We start from the raw sequence: 16,518 nt of genomic DNA on the forward strand, positions 1-16,518 counted from the left end.
AGAAATATAAAAGCCACTTGCAAGTTTAATTCATAGACTAATGGGTTCAAAGGTTAACTGTAAACAAGCAACTTAGAGAAGAATATAAAATTTAAGAATATAAACAACGAAAATCGAGACACTAATACATGCAAGGGCAGATCGTAGGGGTATATTTGGGCAGCTCATATTTTTGACAAGTAATAAATGAGAGTAACAGTATAATTGAAATTGATAAGTTGCTTCAAGCAACTTATTTGAAAATGCAATTCTACCTCAATCATCAATTATCAAAATTTTTGATTGTTTAAGTAATTTTTATTGAAATTGATTATTTAGCCCAAAAAATTGATTACTTGCTCAATCCAAATAGGTTGTTGCTCTTAATTAGACTGGATGATGTTTGGAGATAAATAACCATACAAAAATATAAAAATTTAAATATTAAAGAAAAGGGTAAAAAGTTGTGCACAGATTAAGAAATTTTAGCACATAGGTGATGTCCATACAAATTATTGACATTATTGATATTGATGTTTTTGTTAGGATAATGTTAGGAGGCAGGCCCAGAAGGCAATAACTGTCACCGTATAACGACATAACCTACCGCATGTTCCAGAATGACCGTTGCCTTTCCTCTTCCGGTTCCGTGGCCATGCACGACTCTTAAAAAAAAAAAAATAATAATAATGATAATAATTTTTACTTATAACTTTATTAAATTTTACTCTTAATTTTTATAATTTTTAGAGTTTTAATAAAATTAGGTGACCTTTATCCTTATAATTTTTATTTTTAAATAATTTTAGTCTCACAGAATTAAAAACACTGAAACAAAATAACAAGAATTAAAAGCCAGATTCGATACGGGGAGACTCACTCCTGCCTGTCCTTTCCCATCAAATTACGCAACTCTGCCACGCCCTCTTCGAGGCTCACTCCTTCGAGCTGGTCTTTGCTCTGTCTTCCATCCACTGTTTCTGGCTCCTCCATGGCTTCTCTACAATCATTTCAATTCCGCTGCTCATTCTTCCCTCTCTCGCCCAAGCTCCTTCCACTCTCTCGGACCCCCCAATTTTCACTCCTTTTCCCCGCGTCATTTCCTCGTAATGCACGGGTTTTCTCTTTCAGCGGATATGCGAAAACCAGAAATGAAGTCTACAGAATTCGCTGTTCCTCCAAAGTCGGCTCCGAAATTGAAAAACTTTCGATTCAGAACGACGATGAACGGCCTCCTTTTGATATCAACCTTGCTGTGATTTTGGCGGGATTCGCATTCGAGGCTTACACTACCCCACCTGTATGTCAATAGCCCACCAGCTTCCTTGAATATTTGAACTTTCCTTAACTTTGCCACACCTTTGCAACTTCAAATACTTTCTTCTTCTTTTTTGGAGTCTCTCCTGTGATACTCCAACCACCCCTTGAATTGGCTATTCCTTAATTGAAAAATCGAAGATGCTTCGGGGAAATAGAGTTGTGAGAAAGTATAAGGAGAAATGTGACTGCAAAATTTAAACTTCTTATATGGTGAAGCATATTACTTACACTACCATTAACTTCATGATCCCTATTGAGTTAGAAATATGCTGACTATTTCTTCAGTTTTGGGTTATCTTCTTTTCATTTGCCAAGGAACAAATAATATATTGGGGTTGATGTTTAGACAAATGGCCTGTGAAAGTCAACTTCCTTTTGCTTATGCTTCTTCAGCGTTAAATAACATCACTATAACTAAAGCAGGTGTAGAATGCAATTCGGTATCTTACATCAGAATGCTACGCTGGACTTAATTGGAATGTGTTCGTGATCGTTTTTGTGCCCTTTTCATTTTTATTGTAATGCAGGAAAACGTAGGAAGGCGTGAAATTGATGCTGCAGATTGCAAGACAGTGTATCTTTCTGAGTATGGTTCGATTTCTTTTTGTAGCTATTCTTAGGGTTTTTCTTATTGTCAAATTCCCGATACCTTATCAAAATGCATTTAAATATGTGGTGCTTAATTTTTGCCGTTCCTTCTAGTTAGACAGAGAAATCGATTCAATTGGTTGAATGTACAAATGGGCATGGTTAACGAGTTATTTTCTTGGTATATGCAGGCAATTTGTTTCTGAAATCTACGATGGCCAACTGTTCATAAAGTTGAAAAAAGGATTCGATTTCCCTGCCATGGATCCATGGGTTGGTTATCTTATATAATATTTACATTATTGAATAGATCTCCGATTAGCTAGTCACTTCTTGTTACTTTGCTTCATATCTCACACTTAATACTCATTTAATATGACGAATTTTTCCTTTGATTTATTTTCTTGGACCATGTGTTCTCCTTTGATCTGACTTCCAGGGAACAAGTGATCCGTATGTGATCATACAATTAGATTCTCAAACCGTTAAAAGCAAGATTAAATGGGGGTGAGTTTTCTTATCATATTTTTCTCAGGCTGTTATTTGATGGCTGAAGAGACTTTAAAATTTTTCCTGGTTTACAGCTATAGTTACAGGAGAATTTGTGTAATTTCTACTCATATGGCCTTTCTTTTCTTTTTCTTTTTTTTTTGGGGGGGGGGGGCAAGTTAGCTTGTCCTATCAAGCATCACTCTAAGGACTTAAAGTATCTCAAGCTTTGACTTCTTTAATTGGTATATTGAGTGACAACTGAGAAAATAATAATTGGTCAAGATAACCCATGACCAAATTTTGATGTATTAAATGGAGCTTTGCATTTATATATTGCCTTTTCAAATTCTTGTAAGGAGTATAGCTTCTAGAATTCCATTGATGCATGTGATTCATTCATATTAAATTAACTATGTCAGGACAAAAGAGCCAACATGGAATGAAGAATTTGCTTTTCATATAAAGCAGCCTCCAACTAAACCACTTCAGGTCAATATGAACTCTCTCTCGCCCCCCCCCCAACCCCTCACTCTCACACACACGGCCTTTTGCATATCTAAGATAATCTACAAAGGGGAATCGTTCTCTCTAATTGACATGGAAACTTTGCATAGAATGCATCTGCATACCCTTTGACATAAAATGAAGTGGTAATCGCTTGCTACTTGTACTATGTAAATATACATCCCCTCTTTCATAGTCCCTAATTTCTTTGATTCTCTTTTTAAAACTCTTAGAAGTATGTCTTAAATACCAATAGTCTAGTACTCAAAGTTAGATTACAATATTCTAAGTGCTTTTTCTTGATGTCCTTTTGGTAATTATAGTCTCATAGCATACTCTTGACATGCATCCAGATAGTTGTTTGAATGTATTATCTCTTCATATTCCCTGTAAATTTTGAGAGCCATGTTCATTTTCTTTAATTTTGATTGCATAAGTACAACTCCAGTGAATGCTCTGTTGGTGCCTTGATGGCACTTGCATTCTTCTTGTGTATACTAATGCAAGGTCTTTCGTTTTTTCCCCACTTCTTGAAGGCTGGAAATCCTTTTGCATTCCCTCCTCTTATCTGATTGCCAATGTACCATGATGAAGGAAAAACATTTAGGGTCACCCTTGATTAATGTGTAAATGTATCTAAGGGGCATGCTTATTATACAACATAAAATAAGAAAAAGCATACGTGATTTTATATCAATAACAGTTTTATACGTATATGCGTGTGATACCTGCAAATGGGGTTGTGAAATATGATATCTAGAAATTGAAAGAGTTTCTAAAGGAAGAGAGAAGAAACAAAGATTTCAAATAAAAGCTTCAAATTTAATTGGGAGCCTGGTTACAGAAAGAGTGCAATCAGCATCAGAGATTTCCTTGTCACACTATCTTGAAAAGCAGTTATCTCTCTTTTTCATTCCACCCTTTTCTGTATTTTTGCATCTTATTTTTGTTGTAGTGACTGTTATTATTATAGAGAGTACAAAAATAATTTCTTTTTCCTGTAATGAGGTAAACACCTATGATACTGTAAACTTCACTGGTTTTTACATATAAATTTTGAAGTTTTCCTAATTGGAATCAGTGCACGAAGTGTATGTGCAATGTCAAATAAATTTTTAAGTTTCCCTAATAAATTTCATTTGAAATTTTATGTTGGTTTTCTTTGATGCTGTGATATATAGATTGCAGCTTGGGATGCAAACCTTGTGGCTCCCCACAAACGCATGGGGAATGCAGGAGTTGACCTGGAATGGCTTTGTGATGGTGAGTTCGAGAAAATCACTTGCACCAAATAGTTGATGCAAACTTGAAAAGTTTTCATGCTTTTAGAATTTTCAATTTGTTAAGTTTACAGTTCATATTACTTGGGAAACATCTTAATTTTGTTATGACATCAAGTTTTTTTATAACTGTCAACAGAATTGATGTATTTATCAATTTCTTTTTCTTTAAAAGTAATTATTGCTTGAAAAACATTTGCTCAAATAACAATTACGCATTTGTTTTAGGAGACTCACATGAAATAACGGTGGAGTTGGAAGGAATGGGTGGGGGTGGAAAGGTTCACCTGGAGGTAATTTTCTTGCAAGTTGTAACAATCAGTTAAGGAACTAGCAGTATAGATTTCATGTTATGGGAAGAAAAAGTATTTCTTAGTAACTCTCAAATATTGGAAGAATTTATTATACTTTAATATATTGCTGAGAAACTTCTGGCTTATCCAACGACAAGTTCTACTAATTAAGTAGAAGTGGTGAATGAAGATACTTTGATATGATTATCACACCCGTTATCTACAAGTTGGAAGTTTATTATTGGGAGCATTGTGATTATCCCTTATCATTATACTTATTATGTGGGAGTTGTCACCCTCTTGGAGAATTATCTTTAGTATTCAAATTTATCCAGTTTAGTAAAAATGTGTGTGTGTGTGTGTAACATATTCAAGAGGAAATCCCGAAATGTATGCTCTTCGCGGATGATATAGTTCTTATAGCAGAGACAAGAGAAGAGGTTAATTGCAAACTTGAGTTATGGAGGAGGACATTGGAGTCGAAAGGTTTTCGTCTGAGTAGAAGTAAGACGGAATATTTATATTGTAAATTTGGTAAAGGACTATTCGAAAATAATTTGGAAGTGAAATTGGGAGATCAAATTATACCTCAAGTGGAAAAGTTTAGATATTTGGGAGCCATTATTCAAAATGATGGCGAAATCAGTGGAGATATTTCACATAGAATTCAAGCTGGGTGGTTTAATTGGAGAAAAGCTAAAGGAGTTATTTGTGACCGTAAGGTGCCTAATAAACTTAAAGGAAAGTTTTATCGTACTGCTATCAGACCGGCAATGTTATATAGTAGTGAATGCTGGGCTCTAATGGGACAGCAAGAGCATAAAGTTGGAGTAGCAGAGATGAGAATGTTACGATGGATGTGCGGACATACACGTAAAGATAAAATTCGAAATGAGCACATACGTGAAAAAGTGAGGGTGGCACCTATTGAGGAAAAAATGGTAGAAAATCGGTTGAGATGGTTTGGGCATGTACAAAGAAGACCAAGGGAGGCACCAGTGAGAAGAGTGGAACATATAACTTTGAGTCCGATTAAGAGAGGTAGAGGAAGGCCTAAGAGAACACTCTTGGAAGTTGTTGAACGTGATCTCTTAATTAATAATATTTCTAAAAGCTTAATAAATGATAGAGCACAATGGCGTCTTGCAATCCATGTAGCCGACCCCACCTAGTGGGATAAAGGCTTGTTGTTGTTGTTGTTGTTGTTGTTGTGTGTGTGTGTGTAGGAGAGGAAAGCATAGTTGTGTGTTCCCATTGCCCCTATTTTTCCATTTTAACCATGAACTTCAACATAATTGTTTAGTTTTAAAATTCTTCTGAGTGGTTTTGGCTCTACTTTATGTTGAAAATCTTTGCTGCTCAAAAATTAGTCAAGATCTAGTTTTATTGTTATATTAGTTTTAAAAAAATGGTTTTATTTCAATAAAAAAATGTTTTATGTTCAGAAATTCAGGGAACTAACTTTCTTTTGGGTCCGCAGGTTACTTCACTCAACTGAAGCTTTTGAGATTGCTTAATCTTTTTATCTCTCCTAAGTTTCTCTCCATGTTTTTCCTGATGTTTGTTTTCTTCCTTCTGTCTTTTAGTTTTAAATGTTTTGATGTGATTGGAGTCTTTGGTCTCAAGAGATGTTAAGCTTTGAAACAAGTTTGTTTTATTTTTTTTATTGTGTAAGAGCACCGGAGAATTATATGAGTTTTGGAACTCATTGTATATGATATCTTATTTTACATAGACATCATTGGATATCTTTCGTTCTTTTGAGTCAGCACTCTAATATTCCATAACTTGTAATGAGTTGAATAGTCTAGTTGCCGTTTTACAAGGCCCTGGCCCAGCCAATTGTTTAATTTTCTGCTTACCCCTGTTTTACTGGGGTAAGACTGAAGTCTAACTATGGTCAGCCATCGATGCCTTTTGGATTCTTGTAGAATACATCAAGAGTCTAAATATTGTTTTCCATATGTTACAACTTCATGATACCCAGAATATATATTTACAGCGTGTGATTCAAATAAATTATCATCAACTGAGAAGTTCTATACCATGGAACTTATATACTTGGTCTTCTGTCAAGTCTTAGTTTTAATTCTGCAAAATTCTATTACTTGTATGCTTAATTTGGTTTAAATGTGTTGCATTGTTGCATTTTAATGAGCTGTAAGTTGTTAATTTCCTGAGTTTTTTTTTTTTAAATTTAGGTTAAATATAAAACCTTTGATGAAATTGATGATGAGAAAAGGTGGTGGAAGATTCCTTTTGTTTCAGAACTTCTAAAGATTAATGCTATTGATTCTGCGCTAAGAAAGATTACCGGTTCTGATACAGTGCAAGCCCGCCAATTTGTGGAATATGCATTTGGGCAGTTAAAGTCCTTCAATAATTTTGATAAATATGATGCTGAAGGCTCTGGGACATTGAATGATTCTTATATCGCATTAGATACGCCTTCAGAAGAGGCTGGAAATTCAGAAGCCTTCAGCAGTGAAACTTCTAGTGAACAGAGATATATGGAGGAGCACATGCAGAACTGTGATACTGAGAATGGACATGTTTCTGAACTATCAAAAGAAGTTGGCAAGGAAGAGCAATCAGATCAACTTTTTTGGCGGAACCTTGCTGATGTTGTCAATCATAACATTGTCCAAAAGCTAGGTCTCTCAGTTCCTGAGAAGCTAAAATGGGATGGATTTGAATTTTTAAGCAAAATTGGCTCTCAGTCACGAAGTATTGCAGAATCATTTTACATTGAATCTGGGCTTGCAACATCAGAAGGAACAGAAGATACAGCCAGTAAAACAAGCAGCCAACCTGCTATTGCTGCAATTCAATCTTCAATTCCAGAGGTGAAAAAAGCAACACAGAATTTGGTAAGACAGACTGAATCAGTTTTGGGAGGATTAATGCTTCTGGCTGCAACAGTTTCCAAGATGAACAAGGAAGGACATTCAGCAGAAGAGGGGGAAAGCAAAGATGGTAAAGTAAGAGATGCTAAAACACAATATTCCACTTTGCAAAAACTTCCTACCTCATGGAATGGGTCTGCATTGGATGAGAAGAAAACTGAGGAAATGAAAAATCTTTTTTCAACTGCTGAAAGTGCTATGGAGGCTTGGGCAATGCTCGCAACTTCACTGGGCCATCCTAGTTTTATTAAGTCTGAGTTTGAGAAAATATGTTTCTTAGATAATACAACCACAGACACCCAGGTATTTTGTTATCTCCTTGCTGATAAGTCCACTTTCCTATGTTACTTTGGTTGTAGTTAACTAGTCATTCCTCTCAGTGTACTGCCAATTGTTATTTTGTTCTGCTCTGTGTAAGCCTTTATAAATATAACCGTGGGACTTTCAGGTTGCTATTTGGCGTGATTCTGCACGGAAAAGGTTAGTGGTTGCTTTCAGGGGAACAGAACAGGTAGGTCATATTCTTTTTCCTTTTATGCAGAGTTAGACGAGTTAGACTTCAGGTTTGTCACTAAGGTACTTATGTTTTGATGCTCTCTAGGCAAAATGGAAGGACTTAAGAACTGATCTAATGCTTGCTCCTGTCGGGTAACACTCAGTTCTCATCTTGATTAGTACAAATGATTTCTTATTAGTCATGAGAAGTGTTGTCAGCCTGTCAACATGTTTTCATCTGTAACATCTACTTCGTTTCGTGTGTTATTTCTTCTCAGATATATGGTGATGTATGCATCATACAGTGGGAAATTATGTAATGAAACTATATATATCCTACTTTTGTAAATAAAAAAGGAAGGGTGATGAATATTTGGGAGAAAAACTGAAGGAGGCTGTTGCTGACAGAGAATAGAGGAAGTTGAGGAACTGAATTTGAGTGAACTAGGGAGGCTCAAGACTTTTTTTTTTTTACTTGGTCTCAAACCCTTATCAATTCTAGTAAAAGGGAAGGGATGTAGAAGACAGAAAAACTCTAGTTTAGATTGGAGATCATCTTTTAATTCCTTTCCTGGATTTCTTAGGAAGCTCTCTTTTGATGGAACAGCATTAATGAGACTATTGACTTTTCCAGCAAAAGAAAATAATGACTAAAATAAAACCAAAGATAATGATGGGTAAATAAGTAAATTACCTTCTAAACTTTAGGTCTATAGTATCATAGACTCTAAACTCATTTATTGTGCAAATTATTCCCTCAACTTCTAAAAACAGTGCAATTTGCCTCCTACTGTTAATGAAAGTTAACTTTAATTGTTAATTGACCAAAAAAATGACAAAAAAGGACCTTAAAATTTACATAAAAGGACCAAGAAATTACAATATAGGACCCTAAAATTACAGACAATGACCCAAAGAATTATAAAAAATTACCAATTTTTTTTTCTTTTTCTATAATTTTTTAGGTTTTTTTTTTTGTCATTTTTTGATCTAATAGTCAAAGTTAACTTTTATTAACGGAAGAGGTTAGGTTATTCTGTTTTCAAAAGTTGAGGGAGAATTTTTGCAAAATAAATGAGTTTAGGGTTTATGGAGCTATTTGAGTTAAAGTTTAGAGGGTAATTTGTTCATTTATCCTATAACGATAGGCAACTAAAATGTTCATTATACATAAAGTCAAAAATAAAGTTATTTCCTTTTACTAACGGCTCTCTTATGGCAGTGGTGACTTAAGAATAAGGCCATTGGTAAAAGAAAATAATTCTATTTTTGGTTATTTGAAAGTACTGATTTTAGGCAATACGGTTTGGTTATTTCAAAATTCCTAGGCAAAACTTGAATTGTGATTAACAGCACCAAGTTGGGTCCTTAGCAATCTGATTTGAAAATTGCTTGATTTGTCAATTCCTTGCAATTTTTTGGGGAAAGAACAGTAGACAGACACCAAAATAATCCCTACTTGAATGATCGGCAGTTAAAATATTCGTTTAACAAAATACTTTTATTTTTCACCTTTTCAATTAGATGGTTAACTTAATTTGAAAATATAGAAAATAGAATTGTCACTAATACAAATTGACACTACAATATTGATATGCAGATCATTTTGAATAAAATACCATTTATTATATTATTTGAATAATTTAAATCCGATTACAATTTCTCATCCTGGAACCCCTAGCGCTTCAGGGTGCATTTTTCCTTTGATTACCATCTTAGGGGCGCTTCAATATTATTCACCAATGTTCTTGCATGCGTAATTTTGAATATGTATTTACTAAAAGGCATTCATTTTGTTTGGCCTTTTCATTTTACTTGATGATTTCAAAGCATAACTAACTTTTCTATCACTTCCATAGGTTAAATCCTGAAAGGATAGGTGGTGATTTCAAGCAAGAAGTTCAAGTACGTTAATCAATATCAGGTTTACATATGTCAAACATATTTATGAGATGCCTAGAAAACTACAAGAACAGCACATTCCACAATAATGGTGCTGTAATTGATGCAGGTTCATAGTGGTTTTTTGACTGCATATGATTCAGTTAGGACCAGGATCATCTCTCTAATTCGACTTGCAGTTGGTTATAAGTAAGTGATACTTCTGTATATATTTGATTAAACGAATCATTCCTTTGAAATACATATGTATATACTTACATCAAGTGATTTTTTTCCTGATCTTGCTTGTGCTATGATTATATTTTCCATAATTAACTGTATTATATGTCTTTGGTCTCAAAGAACGAGAATTCTTTGATGTAATTTGCTGAAGTGGTTCATAATGTGGAACCTCTTCTGAAAATTTAAATTGTTTTCCTTCTGACCAAATCCTATCGGCAATTATTAGTTTTAGTGGCTACCTTGAGCACACATTTCATTATTTAATATAATAACCAATTACCTTTGTCATCTGCTTTTTTTTTTTCCTGTATGTTTTAACAATTTCTTATCTTTTTACTGTGGTAAAGTATTCCTCTGGATTGAATTTATTTATGGTTACTTGTTACTTCCTAAAATGCCATTTGAGTATTGACAAAATACAAGTTATGTTATTGTGCCAGAGATGATCATTCTGAACCACTGCACAAGTGGCATGTTTATGTGACTGGTCATAGTTTAGGTGGTGCATTGGCAACCCTGCTTGCTCTTGAACTTTCATCTAATCAACTAGTGAAGTAAGTTAATTATCTCTTTTGTTTGTCACCTTACTTTCATTTATATTTTATTTCAACTGTTCTTTTTCCCTGTAAATCTTCTGGTATTTATAGTTGCTAATGGGCAGAGCTGGATTTTGTTTCTTAAATGACATGATTCTTCTCTAATTGGTTTTCTTGTTGAACATGTTGTGTTTGATTCTTGTATTGTTTCAGTTTATGGGGTTTGTTGCTGACCTGATGCAATGAATAATCAATTTTTGTCAACCTATAGTAACCTGGTATGCGATATCAGTGACTTTAATGGAACCTTTCACCGATATTATGCTCAATAAAACCAGAAAAAATGCTAGAGTATAGTCTAAGTGGAGAAACATAGGCACAGCTGAAGTAAGAAATGGAGATCAAAAGAAACAGCGGCGTGCGCACTCAAGTTAGCTTTTAAGAGGCTAGTTCCTTTCCTCAAGTCAGTACACAAGCCGTTACCTTTCTCAAATCCCATACTCACCCTTATATTCATTATTCTCTAAACTTACTCTCTGCTCTAACAAACAAACGTTTAAGTTTCCTCATTCACCCTATTTGTCAGAGTTGGACCAGATTGGCGCAATCCCCTATCCTACCCAGTATCAATGGAAAATATTTCTGCCCTTGTGTATCATTACTGCATAATCCATATAGGCTTCAATGTGAAAGTTCAATTTTTTTTCACTTCATTTATGCCTGCCCATCTAAAATTTGTGGTAGTGAGTATGTATTTACTATTTTATTTGTACTGCTTTGCAGGAAGGGAGCAATTTATGTGACGATGTATAACTTTGGCTCTCCCAGGGTTGGCAACAGAAGATTTGCAGAGGTTTACAATGAGGTAAGACAAGACTATATTACTGGATTGATATTCATAACACAGTTCTTTTCATTGCTACGAATAGAATGCTGAACTGAATTTCCTTCACTGGGCTATGGCAGCTATAGAAGTTAATAGCTGCGGAAAAGTCTAATACTGCAGATTATGAGCATATTCACAATCTTGTGTTGCAACTGTTTTTGGGTGTGAACTCTGAGGACAGCCGCAGGATGCTAAACTCCTATCTCATTGGCTCTGTCTTCTTAAGCAATGAGCACCTTGAGTTTAGGGTGTCTAAAACTAATCCAAACCAATCACACAAACCAAACCAAACTGACATAAACACAAACCAAACCAAGCTGACATAAATCAATTATAAATGAGGTTTGAGTTGGTTTTTCTTTTGGAAAATGGTTCAATTTGGTTCAAGTTTTTGCTCATGAAAATTTGAACCAAACAGAACCAAGTCTTGTTATATATATTTTTATAAATATGTCAAAGTTTTTTTTTTTGGCACTTTTTCAAGTTTAGTTATTTGTAAATCATTAGTAAAAATAAGTTACAATTAGCTAAATGTTATTTATAATTATTTAAGATAATTTTTTAATTTTATAATCAGTGTTTTAAAGATAATCCATTAATTTTTTATAGTTAAATATGCTAATTAATTGTTAAAAATATTTTTTTGTACTCAAGAAATTTTTTCATTGCAAATTATAATTAATAGTTAAAAATTATTTGTAAACATGAATATATGTTAGTGATTAAGAAAAATATCTTATTAAAAAAATTCAAACTTGATCCATACCTAAATCAAAATGAACCAAACTGCTCAAAAACCAAACCAAATCAAACCAATTAAAGAAAAAAAACTAAATAGGTCCCAGAATATAAAAACCAAACTGAACTCAACCTGTGAACATCCTTACCTTGAGTACACCATAACGGCATGTAAATTACGTGACTGACTCCTGTTGAACGGTTTCAGTTACGTGCGGACATATCAATGAAAATAGCGTGTGTTCAAAATGGCATGCAATGATGCAAGTTTTCATCTTGTGTGAATAAGAATGTGCCAAATAAAACATTCTATGCTGTCCAGTTGACCATTCAAGCCATGCTCCCTTAATCTATTTTTCCTTCGTCAAGAGTTCACTGGAAATGAAATTTCTGTGAACTGTTTGGCCTAAGCTTTTACTTTGTCAACAGTTCACTGGAAGTAGCCACATCTTGGTTGTTTTGTTTGAATTTCCAAAAGCAGTAAGAGCTTGGCCAATGCGTTTGCAGAAAGTTAAAGATAGCTGGAGAGTTGTAAACCACAGGGACATTATACCTACAGTACCTCGGTTGATGGGTTATTGTCATGTGGCTCAACCTGTATATCTTGCTCCAGGAGATTTTAGAAATGCGATGGTTAGTGATTACTAGAATGCATTATCTGTATGTATATCGTTATTTTGCCGTGACATGTTGATTTTGTTATCAAATGTTCTGTGCTGTCTCACTTTATCTTGTTATGCATTTGGGGCAATTTTTATGAGCTAATTGATTTGACCATTAGCAGTCATGTATTTTATTCAGACGTTGAGAATAATTTAATCTACATTGTGCGCCTTTATTTGGAATTAATGTCTCATTTAGTGCCATTCTCTTGAAAATAAATGTTTGTGGGACTCATAAAATCACAAAGATCTTGAACTTTCAGAACCTTATTGTTTTCCAACACCTTTGCAACTTTGACAAAACGTTGGTTAGATGTTTAAATTAGGTTTAGTTCATTTTGTCATGTTGAAAGAGTACTATGAAAATCTGGATCAATCTCATGGCTGGGTGAATTCTTCTCTCTCTCTACACAACATTGCTTGGCCTTGATATCGTATAATGTAATTTTACATTTCTATGAAGAACATGACAATAGATGTGTTGATGCTTGGTTGTCCACTTCAAACTAACTAGAGGAATTATGGAGTTACATATCACATGGAGAATTTCTGATGCCTCACGTCTCTGCTGATGGATCTAATGCATGCTATCCAGGAAAATATGGAGATTCTTGGGGATGGATATCGAGGCGATATAGTTGGGGAATCCACACCAGATGTTCTAGTCAGTGAATTTGTATGTAATCGTTATCTTAATTTTTCGTCGTATTTGAATTCTGCGCAAATGTTTATTAGCCACACAAGTACATATAGAGACATGCATATCACTTACCTACAAGATGAACAAAAAGAATAATATTTTGATATGTGGCAACATTTATTGAGATTATTTATTTTTTTATTCTAATATTAAAAAAAGTTAAATGAAGGTTTCACTTCTATTTTTGATCAGTATTATACCTGAATTTATTAGCAAACCAATTGATTTATTAGTATACTGCTCTTTCCAAAAACAAATTGAAGATAATAAAAGAAGCTTGTTATTCATCTCGAGTGTTTCATTCCTCTTTTTTGATGGATGCAGATGAAGGGTGAGAAGGAGCTTATTGAGAGGTTATTACAAACTGAAATCAACATATTTCGTTCAATAAGAGATGGGAGCGGTCTTATGCAGCACATGGAGGATTTCTATTACATTACGTTACTAGAGGTACTGTCTCTTTAACAATCTTGTCGATTGTTTTTCTATTGCCATTCATCATATATGTCCACTGAATAGAGGAAAAATCATGTCACATATTGATTTTGCTGACCCTTCTTTATAACTTTATTTTAGAGTGTGAAATCAAATTACCAAACTGTATCAAGTCCACAGCCAGATGAACAACTATTTCGGAGCCAATAAAGTTTCTCTCTTTCAAGGCGGGTTACCCAATTTGATGTTTACTTGTTAAGACGGTAGAAGGACTGGTTGAGCTGAAGCCGTAGTTCAACATTTCAGAGAGCTTATAACCAAGCGTCTACTGGTATGTTACCCTTTGATTTTTATCTATGCATTTTGTTTTCCTTTTACAAAAAACCAAAGTTATGAAAAAGGCACCACATGCTTTCCATTGGATGGCAATAATGTTTTTTTCTGTTGACATCTGCATTTCATTGCCTTTTAAAGACTTGGTTATTAATAGGACATAATAGCGTCGTGTACTCCATGTAGACTATAACTGATTTTATCTAATAGAATAAGGCTTTTTGTTGCTAGTGTTCATTGAGCGAATCTAATCACCACCTAATTCATTGCCGGATTTATTATGTTTGACTCTGTTGATGTAAGCGGTCGTTTTTATTGTGGGTGTGATTGATAACTTATTATAGTATCAAAATTTATATCCCAGTTATGTTTTTGCCTCAGAACAAATTCTTTTGATGTTGTGTGCTTTAAGTTTGGAATGGCCCATTGAAAAGTATGTTTCAGAACTTGTGGAACGACACAACTGAGAACAATTTGATGTTTACTTGTTTCAAAACTTGTACAATTCTAATTGTACACTTGCTTATGTTGCAGGGCTTATAACTATTGGGGGAGAACATCAGAATTCACAATGAATAAAACACAGACCAAACCCTGAACATGTCAAAAAAATGTACAAATATTCTTTCCTAGCTTCATTTATTTTGTGTGTGTGAGAGAGAATGTATTCGATACCTTAAACTAAAATTGACGTGCTAAGGACTCGTTGTTTAAACAAGTAGTTGGAGATTTAAATCTCAACCTTTGTGTATGTCCCTATTTAATTCAGAGAGATTTACTTTTTTTTTTGGCCAAAAAAAGAGTCATTTATTAATATCAAAAATTTAAGTACAAGCACCAATAGCCGAAGGTTTAAAAAAAAAAAAAAGAAACACTAAAAAAGACCTATTAATACAGCCTAACACATCAAAACTCACAAAAAACAGCAAAACAGAAACAGCAATAACAGCAAAAGAAAACACTATCAGTACAGCGAAAAAATTAACCAATACCAATCTTAGTAAATCCAGAAATGCAATACCTTGTATTCATAGAGGTTTACCTTTTGCCTTTTAGCTTTCTGGCTGGATTTCATGCCAATAATCCATGTGAAGGAGTTTCTGCCACATTGCTTTGGATTGAAAAAATATTTCAATTTAATTCTTATAACGTTAAATCTGAATTGACCCCCCCTTTTTTTTCACTGTAACATTTCTCCTACGTAGTGCCATGAGCATGAATTTGTTGGATTTTTAATTTTTTTCAATATTTTTAAAATGAAATAAAAAAATTCTAAAATATGGAATGTTTTGCAGATGAACACTTGAATGGCCCGCCCCTCTTAAGATCTCGTGAAAATATGCACATAAAGCTTGTTACTTTCCAAGATCGAATGACAAGTTACGGTGTCATGTACTGATACTGAAATGTCTAAACAAAATTTGCTATCATCTCTATGACGCCTAACGTCTACGTTTTCCAGTAAGTTTGACCTAAAAGCCTAATGCCTTAGTCTTACTATCTCCGCCCTACAGCTAGAAATATTCAAATAGTCTAATACGGGATATGAAAGTAGTCGCATTCTTAGTCAGACACAATGCAAAATCGATTTGGCAAGGAAACTTGTCTTTGCACAAGTTCCAGTACCCGAATGCATATAACAAGGTCCCTTCATAAAGACCACAATCAATCAGAATTCAGAGGGGAAAAATATGTATCTTCGATCACAAAAGGAGCAAATCACACAAATCAAGATATGTATCATATTGGTAAAATTAATCCACATCATACAAAGTATAGAAAATCCAAGAAAAGGTTTAAAATTTCCCTTGTCCACCATCAATAGCAAAATAGCTCGGCTCTAATACAGTGAACCCCTAAATTCTCAACTCAACGAACCAAAAGCACCATATTGAGTAGTAAAAGAGTTGGGAAAAGATGGGATACGTCAGTTGATATCAGTATCATCGAAGTCGTCCTCGAAGCTGTTAAAAAAGTCAGCGTCGGCGAGCTTGTTATCGGCGACGATGACCCCCTCGCCGAAAATATCGAGCGAATCAACGTCGTCGACGTCCATGGCCATCGCCGATCCTTGCTCATCCATCTCTCCGAACAAGTCCATCGGCATCGGTCTCATCACACGACTTTCTCGCCTATTCTCGGAGATTACTCCGCCTTCGATCATGTCTATCAACTGCACTTCGCGTAAACGATGTCGTTTCTTCAATTGAATGTAAACCTCTTGCCTTGTTTCTGCTGTCGACCCGC

At 34.5% G+C, this 16,518-nt stretch overlaps 2 protein-coding genes across 5 annotated transcripts; one reads left to right on the forward strand and one right to left on the reverse strand.

Moving 5' to 3' along the window:
- The first annotated feature begins 876 nt into the window (after nucleotides 1-876).
- On the forward strand, nucleotides 877-15,012 carry LOC129309821 (uncharacterized). Of its 4 annotated transcripts, none has more exons than XM_054951543.1 (19): nucleotides 877-1,279; nucleotides 1,827-1,885; nucleotides 2,079-2,160; nucleotides 2,327-2,394; nucleotides 2,799-2,868; nucleotides 4,065-4,146; nucleotides 4,392-4,456; nucleotides 6,658-7,665; nucleotides 7,811-7,873; nucleotides 7,964-8,010; nucleotides 9,717-9,762; nucleotides 9,869-9,948; nucleotides 10,422-10,535; nucleotides 11,301-11,382; nucleotides 12,571-12,774; nucleotides 13,399-13,479; nucleotides 13,828-13,953; nucleotides 14,080-14,269; nucleotides 14,806-15,012. In XM_054951543.1, exons 1-18 carry the CDS (start codon nucleotides 971-973, stop codon nucleotides 14,146-14,148), a joined length of 2,655 nt encoding a protein of 884 aa, XP_054807518.1. In that variant the 5' UTR covers nucleotides 877-970; the 3' UTR covers nucleotides 14,149-14,269; nucleotides 14,806-15,012. The 4 variants fall into 4 exon arrangements, with proteins under 4 accessions (XP_054807518.1, XP_054807520.1, XP_054807522.1 ...); XM_054951545.1 differs by having other exon boundaries at nucleotides 12,649-12,774; XM_054951546.1 differs by lacking the exon at nucleotides 877-1,279 and adding an exon at nucleotides 1,296-1,509.
- A 976-nt stretch (nucleotides 15,013-15,988) lies between these two features.
- On the reverse strand, nucleotides 15,989-16,518 carry LOC129310139 (small acidic protein 1-like). Its single transcript, XM_054952006.1, has one exon. It carries the CDS (start codon nucleotides 16,433-16,435, stop codon nucleotides 16,199-16,201), a length of 237 nt encoding a protein of 78 aa, XP_054807981.1. The 5' UTR covers nucleotides 16,436-16,518; the 3' UTR covers nucleotides 15,989-16,198.

This window comes from Prosopis cineraria, unplaced genomic scaffold (genome assembly GCF_029017545.1).
Source record: "Prosopis cineraria cultivar Desert tree isolate PC_DT_omini unplaced genomic scaffold, ASM2901754v1 PC4, whole genome shotgun sequence".
NCBI lineage: Eukaryota > Viridiplantae > Streptophyta > Magnoliopsida > Fabales > Fabaceae > Prosopis > Prosopis cineraria.